The sequence below is a fragment of the Clarias gariepinus genome, chromosome 20 (genome assembly GCF_024256425.1).
Source record: "Clarias gariepinus isolate MV-2021 ecotype Netherlands chromosome 20, CGAR_prim_01v2, whole genome shotgun sequence".
Taxonomy (NCBI): domain Eukaryota; kingdom Metazoa; phylum Chordata; class Actinopteri; order Siluriformes; family Clariidae; genus Clarias; species Clarias gariepinus.
In genome coordinates, this window is record NC_071119.1 from 17,275,173 (window position 1) to 17,292,006 (window position 16,834).

Below are 16,834 nucleotides of genomic sequence, written 5' to 3' on the forward strand. Positions count from 1 at the left end.
AAAGACAAAAATAAATAAATGAAATAAACATCAACAACTTCCACCAAAGAGTCTGGAACGCAGAGTACAGGATGCGTCACACAGCCGCGAAATATTATACTATGACCATATTATACCAAAGATAGAAGTGTTTTTTTTTTTTGTTATTTTAATGTTATATTCTTAAGGTCTATTTTCCCAGTTATTTCTATATTTAAATTTTTATGTCTTTAAATGTAATTTCTTTTATAATACCAATAAACCGATACAAACAGACGCTACATAACAGTTCATTCTTTGTACAAACAAAATCATTAGCTAGTATATACTTAATTACTTAGTCTAAATAATAAAAATTAGTGCTTGTTTGGCCAGCCAGTTTCCTTGCTGTTTTCCCCAACGCATTCATAATCATTAGTCTACTTCTGCCGGTGTGGTGTTCCCCGCAAGAGGTTGGGCACGTGCGGTCCACTACACTGAAAAATTATGTAAGTATATTATGGCTGAAATCGGCGTGCGTTTCTCACAGCACCGCATAGACAGTGCTTATTTAACACATATAATTGTGTGTTTGTTGTATTTCTGGGAAAGAGAAATCTCTTATAAATCTCTCATATCGACGCGCGTTCATCTGATGTTACAGTAGTTCAAAACTCTGCAAAGTGAAAGAGCGCACACGTGCTGCGAGTTCACGCAAACATTTTACATTCACTAAAAGGTTTATTCACAACCACACTTTAGCCATTCACACACATGCATTTTTTTTCATCTCCCCTTTGATAAAAATGCTTTCGATACAAGCAGCTTTGTTTCAGTCAGAATATTAATCTATTATAAAGATAGATAAAAAAAGACATATACTGTACTTGCTGATTAAACTGCATTTTTTTTAAGTGAAAGCGCGTGCGATGTGAGCAGCTTCAATTATTAATAATTTAGTGATAATTCAATGCTGAACATGAACAGCTAAAATCACGATGATTATTATTCTTTTGATTATTATTATTATTATGTTCTTTGCTGTTTGGGTTCAGCATGGATCAAAAAGCCGGACGCACAACTCACTTTTACTTTGCACAAGGCAGTGTTTATTGCTTAGTGTATATTTAAAGCGCATAAACACAATAAAAAATAAACAATGTTTTGGGATAACATATACATCTTTGTAGTCTTTTTGGACATGTGCGTGTGCGTTACAGTAATAATAAGAATAATACCATTTATAAATTTGGAGCACTACTACTTCTACTAATAATAATAATACTGAATAGAGAATGCGCAGTTAAAAAAGTATCATAATTGAAGGACAAGAAAATGGAAAACAAATACATATCAGTATTTACAGTTTGAGCTTGACACGTTAATGAGCTCTGTCGCTTGCTGTCAATGGGTGCCTAAAAGACATAACACGTTTTCAGCTTCAGTAGTCACACAATACTTCAGACTGACCCACGACTGCCCTCTACAGGTAATTTTCACAGCTTGCCGCGGCAAGTCAACACGTGCGTTCTTAATGCCCAGATCTGTAACTGATAAGCTTAGCGCAATAGGTAGTGTGATTGAAGAGGAGGATTAGATTGTAACAGTGCTGGAGAGTTTGCCATCAAGCTATACTACAATTGTAACTGAGCACTGTAATTGTCAGCACTGTGTCTAGTGGTACTGCGACTAGTAGTGTGGCAGCAATGTCACACAAAATACAAGCTGTCTAGAAGGCCTCACAAATCAGTGGGAATCTGTTCCAAAAGCAAATTGCAGTTGGTCCATAGTGACGTCTGTGGCCCCATGCAAACTGAATCTATAGGTGGCTCAAAGTATTTTGTGAACTTTAATTAATGACTATCCTAGGTGTTGTAAGGTTTACTTTATGAAACAGAAAAGCAAAGTTCTTATCAAATTCAAGGGATTTGAGAAAGCATTCTCCAATGAGTGCAGACAGAGAGGGACAAGACTAAGAACAGACAATGGTGGGGAATACACATCCAAAGAATTTCAAGAATACTTGAAGGCTCAAGGTATTCAAGACCCATGCGCTTTCATGCTAAACTACCAAATTTGTACTGGGCAGAAGCTGCAGCCACTTCAGCTTACACACAGAACAAACTGCCCACATTTGCTTTGAAGCAAGAGACACCCTATGAGAGATGGTGCAACAAAAAGCCGGACAAAAAGTCTGTAAAAGATCAATATGTTATTGTTTGCTATTACACAGAACCAAGCACTTTGAAGGAGGCAATGACGAGTCCTAATGCAAAAGAATGGCAGGAGGCGGCTAATTTGGAATATGAATCACTGCTGGAAAATGAGACGTGGGATTTGGGGGAACTACCAAGGGATCTAAAGGCTAAAGGATCAAAATGAGTGTTCAAAGTCAAACATCAGAATGATGGACGAGTGGAGAGATACAAATGCCGACTTGTTGGTAAGGGGTATTCACAGAAGTATGGTACTGATGAGACTTTTTCACTTGTGGTAGGGTACTTTGCTGTCCTTTGCTGTCTCGAATAATTTACATATGCACCAAATGCATGTTGTAACTTCTTTCCTAAATGGACACTAGAACAGTAAAGGAAAATCTGGTGTGCAAACTGAAGAAGTCAGTCATCTATTGCAAAGAATCCAATCGGTCATTTAAGAACCAAGCACATTCGTTTGTGCATGCTAAATGGACAAATAGAACTGCAATTAAGTTCTACAGTTGCCATAAGGGCAGGTATATTGACTAAGCCATTGCTAAGACAAAAGTTTGAATACCTTACAAGTAAGATCAGATTTTGTTTTATTTAATTTGTGTTTAGTCTAATATTAAATAGGCTGGACTGTGTTTAGTGTTAAATATTTATGAATGGACTGTTGAACAGTTAACATGGTAAAAGAACAAAGGAAGAAATTTTGTTTCTTTGTTCACACTTATAAACCAAATAAAAATTTTTCTTAAGAAATAATAGAAACTCAAATAATTCATTCCACAACCCCCAAAAAAGTTTGCAATTTCATCCAGACATCAAGAGTCTTGCTCTTGTTTTTGCACATCTTGTATTGTCTCTTTTTTGGTTGTTTGCTGGTCTTGTGCTATTGTCGGAGGTTTTAGTTTGTTTTTTTCTTCGGTGCTTTTCTGCAAGAAAGCAAGAAGCAAGAAATTAACTAAAGGTAGGAAACATAAGATCTTGCAAACATTAAATTCTTCCAACACGCAAAATTTGTCACAGCTATAACAAATAACCTGATATTGTATGTGGCTCATCAGTGTCTCATTCTGAGGTGTCTCTGAGATGTATTGGAGAATAAACAGCAGGCTTATACACAAAATAATGAGTAAATAGTAAAGTACTTGTAACTCTAACAGCCTAATTAGCACAGCACTTGAGTTCAAAGTAGCAGACATGAGGAGCATTAAAAAAGGATTATCCTGCATATCTTATTATATTCATTTTAAATGTCACTACAAGATCCACAGACAATTCTCATGAGATGGGATGATAATATAAGGCTCTCTTTAACAACCTTAATAACGTTAATACAGTGTGATCTTGGATTATGAGCATAATTTGTTCCAGAAGCGGGCTTGTATTCCAAAACACTTTAATTCAAAACAATTTTTCTATAAGAAATAATGGAACTTAAATTATTCATTCCACAGCTCAAAAAAAAATACATAAAAATAATTATTAGAAAATATAAAGTAAAAAGAAAACAAATTTACCTGCACTTTACCTTCAAAAAAAGTAAAAATAAATCATGAAAAATAATTGTTTCCGATTATGCACACAGGCGCTGTGTGTGTGTGTGTGTGTGTATATATGTGTGTGTGCGTGCACACATGTGTGTTATAAGAAACAGTACACACCGCTGTACACACGTTTTTAAACACAAAATAAAATATGTTTTACACACACACGTGGTCACAGTGTTATGGTAAACAGACCCAGCAGGGTAAAACGACGACCCACAATTCCGCAGCACAAGAGAGAGAAAAAACTTTGGCTCAGTTGTGATCACATGACACGAAGCATAATACATGATACTCGGTACTCGTAAAACTCGTCTTGCGGTACACTTGTAAACCGCGTTACTCGCAATCCGAGGTTTCACTGTATTTAATATTGACTTCGTTTGCAGGCTCTCTAGCTGGACCAGGCTCCGCGCTGTTCTGATGATAAAGTTAGATGTTGTGGGACAGAGTGGTTCTGATTGGATCACACAGGATGGTTTTCATCTTATCATTTGTCTTTTCCTCCGTTGATCTTCCTCAGTTTAATATCACACTGCACGCAGTGTTTGTTCAGTTTGTTTAGCATTTATCTTTGCACGGCATTGCTAAGTGCTGCTGTACGTGCACGCATGTAAATTCTCACAGATACTTTTGTAAAGATCTGAGTTTTTATGTGTAGTGTCCAGTGTTGGGTGTAAGGTGTTACAAAGTACCTATTTAACTAATATTTAGTCATTTTTTCAAAAGTGTAATCTGTTTTTTAGACAATTTATGTAATCAGTGAGCCAGACAGCAGTCATTCCCAATCTATTAGTGTGTGTATGTGTATTTGTGTGTGTGTGTGTGTGTGTGTGTGTGTGTGTGTGCGTGCGTGCGTGTGTTGGTTTTTGTGGTTTAAGAGGACTTTTGACCTGAATACGCACCAGCATTAAAGGGACATTTCCGTTTATGAGGACAGGGGCCATGTCCTTATAAATCCGACCTTGTAGCAGTCATTATCTCAGTCTAGGGATCAATTCTGTACCGTTTTTGGCCCCATGTCCGTATAGACCACATAAACCTGAAAAAATACCACACACTGTGTGTTCTCTAACCCCTCCATGCGCCCCTGTAGACCGGTCGCGGAACTGCACCTACGTCATTAAGAATTTGCATATATACACAAGTGTAAGTTTTCCCGGTCTCTGATTGGCTGGCTACAAGAATCCTCGTCGGTGATTGGCCAGCAGTAACAGGAGAAGCGCTTCCGCTAAGGGGCGGGACCTTAGAGGGACCGTGCACATATAAGGCCTCGCTAAGAGGCGGGACTTCCTTTAAGACACAGCTGCAGGTGATTTAATACAGCGGGGTTTTAATCCTCGGAGTTTGTAAAGTAATATAACACACGACGAATTAATATCGAGTTTGGACTCTCTGCACCCTGGAGAAGAGGACATCGGTGTCGGAAGCCGCTGGCATATGAAAGGTGAGTTATAACGCCGTTTAATCGGTTTAATTACTGCACGTGAGTTAGTTTGGTTTGTTTATGTCAGTTAAACGGCGCCAGAAAGTGTCGCGTGCGCTGTTAAAGGCGCGCGCGGATACATATAAGTGTTTAAAATATTAATTTAACTTTTGGTCAGTTAGTTTTAAGCTGTTTTATTATATTTAATATATAAATTGAGCGTGTGACACGCGCCTGTGACGTCACGGTAGCGCGTCGTCATGACTACAGTCTTTGTTTGGGGGAGGGGGGGTGAGAGGGGGGTGAGAGGGGACTCACAGTACAGCGTTCTGGTTAAGATAAACATATAAATTAACACATATTATAAATAAACACAGATTAATATGAATTTGACCATGAATGAAGTGGTATAAAGGAGGTTTTCCTCTGTGAAACAGTCTGATTAAAACATGATGATGAGGAGGAGGAGGAAGCCCAGTCCACTGGAGGAGGCCACACACTTCAGCCTTAAGAAGGAAGATCAAGATGGCCTGGAAGCTCAGTTTATAAATGAGTTTAAAGGTGAGTGTTACGTGTTCAGGTGGGATTGTTTAATTAATGATTAATGTCTCAGGTACATGACATGCTGTACTCCTCTTATTTAGGGAGAGGTGTGTTTAGTTGTACTGACTTTGATAAGGTAGATTTCCTATTGGAGTACAGAGGGGATCTCATAAGCAGAGAAGAATGTGAGCGGAGGCAAAGAATATATCATGATGCCCTCAAAGTGTTCATGTATGAATTTCGATTCAATGGCAAATTCCTTTGGTATGTACAAATATTATATACATGGGGGAGATGTGGAAGTTATTTGCATGGTTATTTAGCACTAATGATCAGGGCTCATGTTCACCAAGCGTCTCAGAGTCGGAAATCGCTCCTACTGCAATTCCTAAATGGTCAAAAACTTCAGAATGATGCTATTTTGGCCTTATTTTCATGAGTGGGGAGGGGTAAGAGCTATTCATCAAGATTCTTAAAATAGGAAATCATTCCTATCTTCACCAAAATGTTGGAGAGCGCCGGAGGTGTCCTAACTGGTTAGGAATAGTGAGGAAGTGGTGTTCAGGCAGTAACACATGTAGAGGAGAGATGCTTAGAGCACAGAGCTCATAACGGGCATGTTTAGACAAAAATGGGGTGGGGGAGTAAAACTTTTTCTCTGGCTACTAATTCCAGCAGTCCGAAATAATAAATTAAACTTCATAGATCACGCACATTTCCCCACCATGCAGCATGAATGCATAATCCATGGCACATATTAAAATAATTATATTCATATATACATTTTATCTTGTATTAAATTATTTAAGTGAACTGTTTTCTTGTTTCCTTGTTATGAGCAGCACTTCATCGTTTCATTAACATGGCGTATCCCCATGTTTCTCACTCCTCAGGGGTACGTGTAACAAACTGACTGGTTACTCTGATGCTTTTACATATTGCATCCATTGACTTTTTATCTTTAGAGGTAAGAGTAGGACAGAATATTACTTCAATTATTTCTTTACATTTTACTCCCTTCGCCACAAGCAAAACACTCTCATCCTCTCGTTTTATTTGAAGTCATGTTGATCAGATTATGACTGACCTAGACAGCTCTATTATAGGGGCTTTAATCAGTTGTGATTGGAGCAGAGTGATTAGAATAACGTCATGCAGCGAGTCACACATCTATAGGTTTTGTTCATGTGCATAAAACCTTCACATAACTGCCGCTGATTTTAGCATTTCACTTTTTCACCGTTTAAAACTTTGTACACTTTACAACACCTCCTATAATGTGCAGACTACTTTGCGGCTCTGTGTCGTAAAAAGTGACGTCTCACACTTTCCTTGTCGCAGTCTTACTCCTTGCCGAAAGTAAGAATAGAAAGCTTTATAAATAACCTATATGTCCTTCTCTGAGGTGAGACTGTCTTTAGTCCTAAATAAACTTTGATTCCTATGAGTGATTCTGAGATGCTTAGTAAATATGGGCCCAGTTTTATTTTCTTAAAGACCATTGACCATTAAATATTCAATGATAATGTTTTCAAATAATATAATATTCGATGAGAAGCTTTTGGTGCTGATATTCTCAGTTGTTGTGTTTATTTGGAATAAGAAGTATGTATTATTGTAATAGTAATGCATCATTAAGAGATTCACTGTCATTTGTTCAGTGTTGATGCAGCCCTGGATGATGGCTCCCTTGGGAGACTGGTGAATGATGATCATCTAAAACCAAACTGCAGAATGAAGACCATCCGTGTGGATGGTAAACCTCATCTTTGTTTATTTGCCATAAGAAGCATCTGTCCTGGTGAAGAGATCACATACAATTACGGGGATTCTGAGTGGCCATGGCGATGCAAGGTATGTAGATGTTAGTAATTTTGTGCATTATTTTAAAGCATTGGTGTATATTAAATGCTTTAAGCAGTTTAACACACTTAACATCTGGTTTCTGCCAGAGAATGTGTCTTACAGTCTGTTGATATAAGTTCAGGAGCAGGATGCTAATTTTTCCTTTCAAAGTTTTTTTTTTTTTTTTTGCATCCTTTGTCTATGGAATCATGCTCACTGTGTTGTTAGGGATAGTCCATAAGGACGCTAGTTCTTGGGACAGTGTTCTGTATTAGCTTTTATAAATTGGTATCAGGTCTAAAACAGTGCTGATGTGCCTGTTCGCATGCAACATGTTTAGCATTCAATGCGAAAACATTGGCACATGGAGAAACACAATTGCAGCTCAAACTGTGAGCTAAATAGCGATATCCAATATTTAGCATGTCTGTAATGTAAGTTAACTGACTTTTGATAAATTCAATATTTAAGTTTGCATATACAGTAGTATAGCCACTTCTGTGTGAAAGCTTTATAAGATTATAAGAAATAAGATTGCTGAGTCGACTGATTACATGAAATAGCATAAAAATATTTTTGTTTGCTTGCTTTATGCCCGTAAATATTTAAAACCTTCAAAACTTTTTTTAGATGACATCGTCTAAGAATTCACCACCTCCAGAACAAAAAGATACAGCAGATAAAAAGGCATCCAAAAAGGTGATGTAGAAAAGAGTAAAGTGTTATTCTTACGATTACAGTTACTCTTACAAATGTGTGCACTGTTTATTATATCTGTGCACAGTGTGGACATTGTAGCATTTTTATTTTCTGAATATGCAAACTTTGACTTTATCTTTTGTATACATTGTTTGATATTCTGCTGGATAAGTGTTTTTTCTTTCTCTTAGTAAAAGTGTTTCTGAATGTGAAATTTTATTTCTTAGTGCCCGATAAGCGAGTTGCCATCAGACAGTGCTGCCTGTGAAGAACTGACCGTAGAAACAGACGAGGTAAATTAGTTATTCTGCATTTAAGTAAAGTTGTGTTTGTGAGAACTGTGTTGACGTACTCATTTAGTGCAGTGTTTTACCTTTCTGTAGCTGCATATAACCTGATAATTGTTTTGTTCAGCATTCTACCCATGAATTAAACACCTCATCTCAGTCAGAAGTCAGAGCTGAAGTAGAATTTAATATTCAAACCCTTTGCCTGTAGTAGAATATTTTTCTTTTTCTTGAATTTCAGGTTACCCTTGGTATGGCCCAATTGTCCTCAGAGAAGCAGAATTATATTGAGAAGAACGGTGGGGAGAAGGTAATATTGAGAATTACATGATTCAGGAAAATGATTACCTGTAGTCTTTACCTATTGAGCTATAAGTCTAATACCTGGATGTTTTTCTATTCTTAATATTTCCAGGTTTATCCTGTCAAAGAGTCGTTGGTTAAAGAGGAGCTGAGCTTTTGCTTATCAACACAAGGACTTGAACAGGTATTTAAATATTTAGATGGATATGTTAGACATTATTTACAGTATTTCACCTTTTTTATTAAAACTGGAACAACACATTGTCAGTATAGGTTTTAATACTGTGTGAATGTGTTTGTATACACCGTTCCACACTGTGCCTAACCCCAGGTTATCATCTTTCTAAACCCTACTTTTAACTCCATGTAAAGGAGTGTTTCACACTTGAAATTAAGGAGTGGGATTATCATCGCATTTTACCTGTTGTTCTAAAACACTGCTCTGTAGCAGGATCCACACCGCTTCTGCAGGGTTAACACCGCATTGTGGTGCCAAACATGTACAATGTGGAACAAAGCAGGGGTAGAATGTTATGACTTGATACTTAGCAACATACAACCAATCAGAAAGGCCTTGTGTAGAGTCACAGAAACTGACCAGCGTACACCTCATATCAATAACTCTACACGCTGTGTAAACAGCCATATCACCATCTGAGGAAAGTGTAAATACTGAAAGAATACTGTTATAAACACCTGAATTGGAGTAATAAAAAAAAAAAACATTGCAGAACTCTTAAAACAGTCGAATTATTATTGGGAAAGTGTTTTGTAGTGTTGATAAAGTTGTGTAAGACATAAATCTGTTTTATAAGGACATCCCCCTGAACATGTTCTAAGAGTATGTCCTGACTGAAGAATCTGTGTGTTGTGAGTTTTACAAAAACCTTGTCTATGAGGACACTAGTTATTATTGGGACAGTGTACTGTATTAGTGTTTATAAAATTGTGTATGACTGAAACCAGTTTTAAGAGAACACTGTTTTATTAGGACATCCTCAGAACATGTTCTCAGTGTTTGATCTGACTGAAGAATCTCAGTGTGTTGTTAGTTTTACAAAAATGAAATGCAGAAAGAAATGCAAAATTTTAATTTAAAATTTATATATAGAAACACAATTGCAGCTTAAACTGTAAGCTGAATAGCGATAGCCAAGATTAAGCATGTCTATGATGTAAGTTAATTGACTGATGTAAGTTAATTGACTGATGTAAGTTAATTGACTGATGTAAGTTAATTGACTGATGTAAGTTAATTGACTGATGTAAGTTAATTGATAAATTAAATATTTAAGTCTGTATATACAGTCTGCCTATACAGGAGTATAGCCACTTCTGTGTAAAAGGTAGTAACGAAATAAGATTGCTAAGTCGACTGATCACATGAAATGGCATGGAAAAAAATGTTTGCTTGCTTTATGCCTGTAAATATTTTAAACCTTTACAACTGTTTTTAGATGACATCATTTAAGAATTCACCGACACCAGAACAACAGGATACATCAGATAAAAAGGCATCCAAGAAGTTGATGTAAGTGACACTTTTTTTTTCCTTACGAGTACAGTTACTTTTGACAGCTAGTCAAGTTCTTCCACACCAAACGTGCTCATCCATGTCTTTATGGACCTTGCTTTGTGCACTCGTGTGCAGTCATGTTGGAACAATTAAATTCAATTTTATTTAAATAGCGCTTTTAACAATTGGCATTGTCCCAAAGCAGCTTCACACAATCAGGAACAGGAAGGGGACATCCCTAACCGGTCCCCAAAAAGTTGAAAGGATGAAATTGTCTAAAATGTCTTGCTATGCTTGAGCATTCAGAGTTTTTCACTGGAAATAAAGGGCTGAAACCCCTGAAAAACAACCTCACACCAGTTCCAACATGACTGCACACCAGTGCACAAAGCAAGGGTCCATAAAGACATACAGAACATCAACAGATGCCTTTAAAAAGCTCTATACTTCAGAGAGTTGATTTCACACACTGCCTTAGTTACACTGATTGAGGCCAAATTTAACAAACCATTAACACTATCATTCACCCAAGATGTACAGTGTCTTTATCAGTTCCTTGAGAAGACTGCAAATATGGCGTTTGGGAAACTCAAAGAAACATCATCTCAGGTCTACATTGATCTAGCCAAAGCAACACTTGCAAGAATGATTGTTTTTAATCATAGACATGCTGGCGATGTGTAAAAAATGCTGCAAGTTTTCAGGAAAGGGACAGTACTGCTCTTCATGATTTTGCCCTGGGCCTCAGCAAATTTTAACAGAAACTCTGCAGTCATTTTAGTCCATGTTTGATGTTGTGTGCATGTTAAACACATTTTGACATTTCTCATGTCACTTTTACTTTAAGGTGAGATTGTGTGACAGTGTGAAGCCAGTGGACCTGATGCTGAAGATAACGTTCCTGCTGGTGCCTCTAATCATGTAGGTATGGACTCATCTTTATGTATATCTGTTAATTTTTTAACCCATAATTGTATTTAGGGAATAATTACCCTATAGACTAAATGTTTTATATAGTTGAAATGTTTACATTTATTAATTAGTGCATGACTAGAATATTGTTGAAATTAGAGATGCTATATTTAGGACGAATTTAGTTATTTCTTTCCTTTAAATATACTTTTCCTCTGTATTACACAGCTTTAAATTTGTAATCAAGCAAGTTGTTAAGTGGTTAAACTGTATATGGTCAGGTTTTATAAAGTGTTTTTATAATTTCCATTAAATATGTGATGTCCATACTGTAGTGGCAATATTTTAAGGCATATGCTGTATGTATAGTGTTGCAGTACATGGGGAAGTTCCTATTATGCAGATGTACAATTCAGGGAGATTATAGGTAAAATGTCTTTCATATTGACACCAATATGCATAAAATTACCTTTTATAAAACTTGAGAATGTACACTTGAACTACTTGTTCAACTTAAGTCAATGAAACCTTGTTGAAACCAGATATTTACATACACTTTCAGAAAAAAAAAACAGTTCTTTCTTTACTGAAAAAAATAAGGGTACAAAAGTTCTCCTGTTTTACTTTGATTTAATGTTTGACAGTAAAGGAACAAAAGGTTTTTTTTTATTTAGTATTATTAATTAATTTTTCAAGTGCATGTAAGTATCTGGTTTTAACTGTATATAGCTTTTCTCAATTGTCATAAAGTAGTAGTTATAAAGCAGCTTTACGTAGAATAAACATGATGGAAATACAGAAAAATCAGGAAAGGATAAATAGTATCACTTGGCTGTAAAATGACTTGGCTTGACTTGTTGCACCACTCATTTTGGGCCCCACTTTGGCCTATTTTCGGCCCAGCAAAAAGAAGCCCCAGACCTTACATTTCCACCACCATGCATCACTGTTCGTAGAATGTTCTTTTTTTTAGAATTCAGAGTAGCAGTGATCAATATAGGTTGTTTTACATATTGTATTTTCTTCAGATGTTTGCTGGCCGTATAATTAGAATTTTGGGTATGTGCTTAAGAACTGTTGAGGTTTCTTATCAGTGCATTGCTTATGTCTTGCAGGTATTCAGAAGATGCCCACTGAAACACCTCCTGAAGTTTCTCAAGGTACCTGAGATTTTACATTGGAATATAGCCAGCAATGTAAGTACATGAACCTCCCACAAAATTCAGGCTTAATAAAGTAAGTATTCTTATGTACAGGAAATGAGTCCGGGACAAAGATTGGGAACCCATGAATAAGTTGAAGAGTGTGTTGGTCCAATGCTGGGATTTTTTTACAACTGTGATGAAACTTTTGAAAGCACATATAACTAAAGGGAAACTCGGCACTTTGTCTGAATGCCAGCAGTGTTAGACTTTGTAAGAAATGGAGGTCTTTGCTTGAAAAGGAAAGCCCAAAATAAGTGATACACAAGCAAGTACGTTATTTCTTTAAGATTTTTTTGTCCACTTATTTTGTTTTTCATTTATATATGCAGCAGATTGTTTTTAAATTCTACAGTTGTTCTTAAATTCTGCTTTAACATTTTATTTTGAATAACTGGTTTAGGTTTCATCTTATGTTTTATTGATTATATATATAGCTATGCCTTGTTTTATTTAGATTGTTTTGAATGGTTCAATGGATTAAGATGCCTATGAAAGTACATAGTTGTACATGATGGATGTCTGTTTCTTCACTTGGCATGCTTGAACTAAAAAAAAGTTTTTCAATATTATCTAAGGGATAAAAATTTTATATAATAGTACTTGTGTTTATCCTGGCAATGCACTGTTGTAAATTTTGTGTGTTGCATTTGGATATGTTCCAATAAAACACATTTGTCCCTGTAGTACTGTAAGATCTTTTATTGTGTGTTGTATTTGCAAAACGGTTCTTTCAAATCACCTTGGTCCTGGCAATGCACAGTATTGTCATGTTTGTGTGTTGTTTACTATAATGTGCCAGTAAAACACATTTGTTCCTATAAACTAGCAAATTTACTTTTTCTGTGTTGTAAACTGCATGGCGTCATAAATCAGTAGGACCTAGTAAACCCCAATTTTCACAGGGGCGGGTACTTTTAGGAGTGGGCGGGGAAGTCCTTATGTACCACTTAAATATCATGTTATCATATTTTGAGTTCTGTTGTGTGTATAGGAAATCCTGAGTGAGGTTCTTTTTCTGCAGAACAAAAGAAATTTTTTGATAGTATTCTCATCTCTGTAAAGCATTGGGAAAGGTGGGTCCCCTTAAACCACCACCCTACTGGTTTGGCCTTTAAAGACCTTATAAACCACAAAAACCAGTATGTGTGTGTGTGTGTGTGTGTGAAAGCCCCGCCTTCCGATAACCGATGCACGAAAAGATAATCACAGCGTCAAAGCTTGCGGTGAATCATAATAAACTGTACTGTATGTACAGCCACCGTGTGAAACTTGTAGGTGAGATAGGGGTATTAGTAGTTAACAGATTATGGGCCAAACTTTGCTGAGCAAAGATGGTAGAATAATTATAAAGGTCTTGACTTAAACAACATGCATGAGAAATCACAAAAAAGTTTTAATTTTCTGCAATGGAAAAGTAATCAAACTAGTTACTTTTATCAGAAAGTTAAACTGGCAGTGTCTGATAGACTTTAAAAGTTTTTATCTGTCTAAGATTTTTTAGCAGCCACATTTGAGTCAAATATTAATTACAACTCTTCCTCTTTTGAGCACGAGTAAGTACACATGTCCTGCCTACCTTGCTCGGGAACCCATGAATCATTCCTGAAACACCCTCTGTAATTGGTCCATGGATTAATTCCCAAGCTTGGAATGATTGCATGCTCACAGAAAAAAATCAACTGGTCCTGGGGCCAAGTGTTATCTAAAACAGTTCCCAGACCCCAGTGAGAAAACGCCCCTAATAACCCATGGTAAAAGCTTTCTGGATTCTCATTTTCCATCCTCTATTGGAGTCTTAGTGTTGTTCTGGGAAAAAGCTAAATGCCTCCCACTGTCCAGAACATTCCGAAGCGCTTCAGAAACCTGTTCAGCGCATGCCATCTTCCATACGTGCAAAAAAACTCTTTGAACCTATGAGTGTGTGTGTTTGTGTGTGCTTGCGAGCTGGGGGCATTGTATGTAGATTGTCCAGACTGTTTCGCTGTGAATAGCATGTGGGTATATCCTGTCTCAGGTTATTATCAAATAATAAAGTGTGACAGAAAGACTGTGCCTCTCCCTGGATTCATGCGGATTATATAAACTGAGATTGTGTAAGCTTTTTTATAGCTTTTAAGCTTTTTATAGATCTATTTCTAATGTCAGTGTGTAAACTACAGTGGCTTGCAAAAGTATTCGGCCCCCTTGAACTTTTCCACATTTTATCACATTACAGCCACAAACATAAATCAATTTCACGGCCTCAGAGATTGTCTAAGAGAATATTGGGAGCAACAACACCATGAAGTCCAAAGAACACACCAGACAGGTCAGGGATTAAGTTATTAAAAAATTTACAATACTACAAAACTACAAAAAGATTTCCAAAACCTTGAACATCCCACAGAGCACTGTTTAAGTGATCATTCAGAAATGGAAGGAGTATGGCACAACTGTAAACCTACCAAGACAAGCCCGTCCACCTAAACTCACAGGCTGAACAAGAGAGCGCTGATCAAAAATGCAGCCAAGAGGCCCATGTTAACTCTGGATGAGCTGCAGAGATCTACAGCTCAGGTGGGGGAATCTGTCCATAGGATTAATTGTGCACTGCACAAAAATGGCCTTTATGGAAGAGTGGCAAGAAGAAAGCCATTGTTAACAGAAAACCGTAAGAAGTCCCGTTTGTAGTTTGCCACAAGCCATGTGGGGGCCACAGCAAACATGTGGAAGAAGGTGCTCTAGTCATATGAAACCAAAATGGAACTTTTTGGCCAAAATGCAAAACGCTATGTGTGGCAGAAAACTAACACTGCACATCACTCTGAACACGCCATCCCCACTGTCAAATATGGTGGTGGCAGCATCATGCTCTAGGGGTGCTTCTGTTCAGCAGGGACAGGGAAGCTGGTCAGAGTTGATGGGAAGATGGATGGAGCCAAATACAGGGCAATCTTGGAAGAAAACCTCTTGGAGTCTGCAAAAGACTTGAGACTGGGGCGGAGGGTCACCTTTCAGCAGGACAACGACCCTAAACATAAAGCCAGGGCAACAATGGAATGATTTAAAAGAAAACATATCCATGTGTTAGAATGGCCCAGTCAAAGTCCAGATCTAAATCCATTCGAGAATCTGTGGCAAGATCTGAAAACTGCTGTTTAAAAACGCTGTCCATCTAATCTGACTGAGCTGGAGCTGTTTTGCAAAGAAGAATGGGCAAGGATTTTAGTCTTTAGATGTGCAAAGCTGGTAGAGACTTAACCTAAAAGACTGGCAGCTGTATTGACTCAGTGGGCTGTATAATTATGCACACCCTACTTTTTAGTTATTTATTTGTAAGAAATGTTTGGAATCATGTATGATTTTTGTCCACTTCTCACGTGTACATCACTTTGTATTGGTCTTTCACGTGGAATTCCAATAAATTGATTCATGTTTGTGGCTGTAATGTGACAAAATGTGCGAATACTTTTGCAAGCCACTGTATTTGTGGAGTTTCCAATTATTTTAACATTGCATTTCAGAAAGATATTCCAGGAGACTAAAAACTGTTCATTTTCGTTATACAAAAGCACAATGTTTTAATGATATTGTGAGTTTAACATAAATAAAACTATATCTTTTTACTGACTCAAATGATGTACTTTGCTTACATCTATGTAAAAAAAAAATGACAGGGTAGTTTAAGTTTTTTTCACGTTTACTGGAATAAAAATATATAAATAGTGCATGAACTATTCAAACATGTGAGGATAAGGATTTAGTGACTTAGTGAACACAGGTAAATAAAGAAGAACCTTACTTAAAGGCTCTGGAAGAACTGGTGTTTTCTATTCACAGGAGTAAGAGCTGAAGGCTGGTAGGCAGAAAGCGAAAGTATGAGATTTGACTGAAATGGCACTGTTAGATAGAATGCGAGGTTTGTCAGAATAGGAATCAGTTCAGAAACAAAAAAACTGATGATTAGCAGGCAGATGTAACATTGAAGACAGGACAAAAAAATTAATGAGTATTAATCACAGACACAGGCAGACAGACAGAATTAAAAAAACTATTGTTTATATTTAGGCATTTGGCAGACGCTCTTATCCAGAGCAACTTACATTTTTATCTCATTACACACCTGAGCAGTTGAGGGTTAAGGGCCTTGCTCAAGGGCCCAACAGTGGCAACTTGGTGGTTTTGGGGTTTGAACCTGGGATCTTCCGAACCGTAGTCCAATGCCTTAACCACTGAGCTACCCCTGGCCTGAAGGTAAAAATGCAATAATTTCTTTTAAACAGCTGATATTGAGTGTGTTAGCTACTTGTGCTCAATAAAGCATTCACAAATGTTTCATTAAGGTCTCATTGAGGTTTTCATTATGGTGTAATAGGTTTTGTGTATATTGTTAGTATATATAAATAAAAG

At 37.0% G+C, this 16,834-nt stretch overlaps 1 protein-coding gene across 6 annotated transcripts; it reads left to right on the plus strand.

The window, feature by feature from the left end:
- The first annotated feature begins 4,597 nt into the window (after positions 1-4,597).
- Positions 4,598-13,128, plus strand: LOC128508389 (histone-lysine N-methyltransferase set-1-like). Of its 6 annotated transcripts, none has more exons than XR_008355913.1 (11): positions 4,598-5,156; positions 5,573-5,696; positions 5,780-5,942; positions 7,340-7,532; positions 8,154-8,222; positions 8,450-8,515; positions 8,751-8,819; positions 8,925-8,996; positions 10,270-10,343; positions 11,176-11,253; positions 12,356-13,128. XR_008355913.1 is itself a non-coding variant. In XM_053479708.1 (11 exons), exons 2-9 carry the CDS (start codon positions 5,585-5,587, stop codon positions 11,251-11,253), a joined length of 822 nt encoding a protein of 273 aa, XP_053335683.1. In that variant the 5' UTR covers positions 4,598-5,156; positions 5,573-5,584; the 3' UTR covers positions 12,356-12,400; positions 12,497-13,128. The 6 variants fall into 6 exon arrangements, 4 of the variants coding, with proteins under 4 accessions (XP_053335683.1, XP_053335681.1, XP_053335684.1 ...); XR_008355914.1 differs by having other exon boundaries at positions 11,176-11,249; XM_053479708.1 differs by lacking the exon at positions 10,270-10,343 and having other exon boundaries at positions 12,356-12,400; positions 12,497-13,128.
- The last annotated feature ends 3,706 nt before the right edge of the window (positions 13,129-16,834 follow it).

Excerpts from the sequence above, each read along its gene's own strand:
- LOC128508389 (XM_053479706.1), top strand. The coding sequence starts at position 5,585 with ATGATGATGAGGAGGAGGAGGAAGCCCAGTCCACTGGAGGAGGCCACA. Across the intron at positions 5,697-5,779 it reads GTTTATAAATGAGTTTAAAG|GGAGAGGTGTGTTTAGTTGT; the intron begins GTGAGTGTTACG and ends CCTCTTATTTAG. Across the intron at positions 11,250-12,355 it reads CTGCTGGTGCCTCTAATCAT|GTATTCAGAAGATGCCCACT; the intron begins GTAGGTATGGAC and ends TATGTCTTGCAG.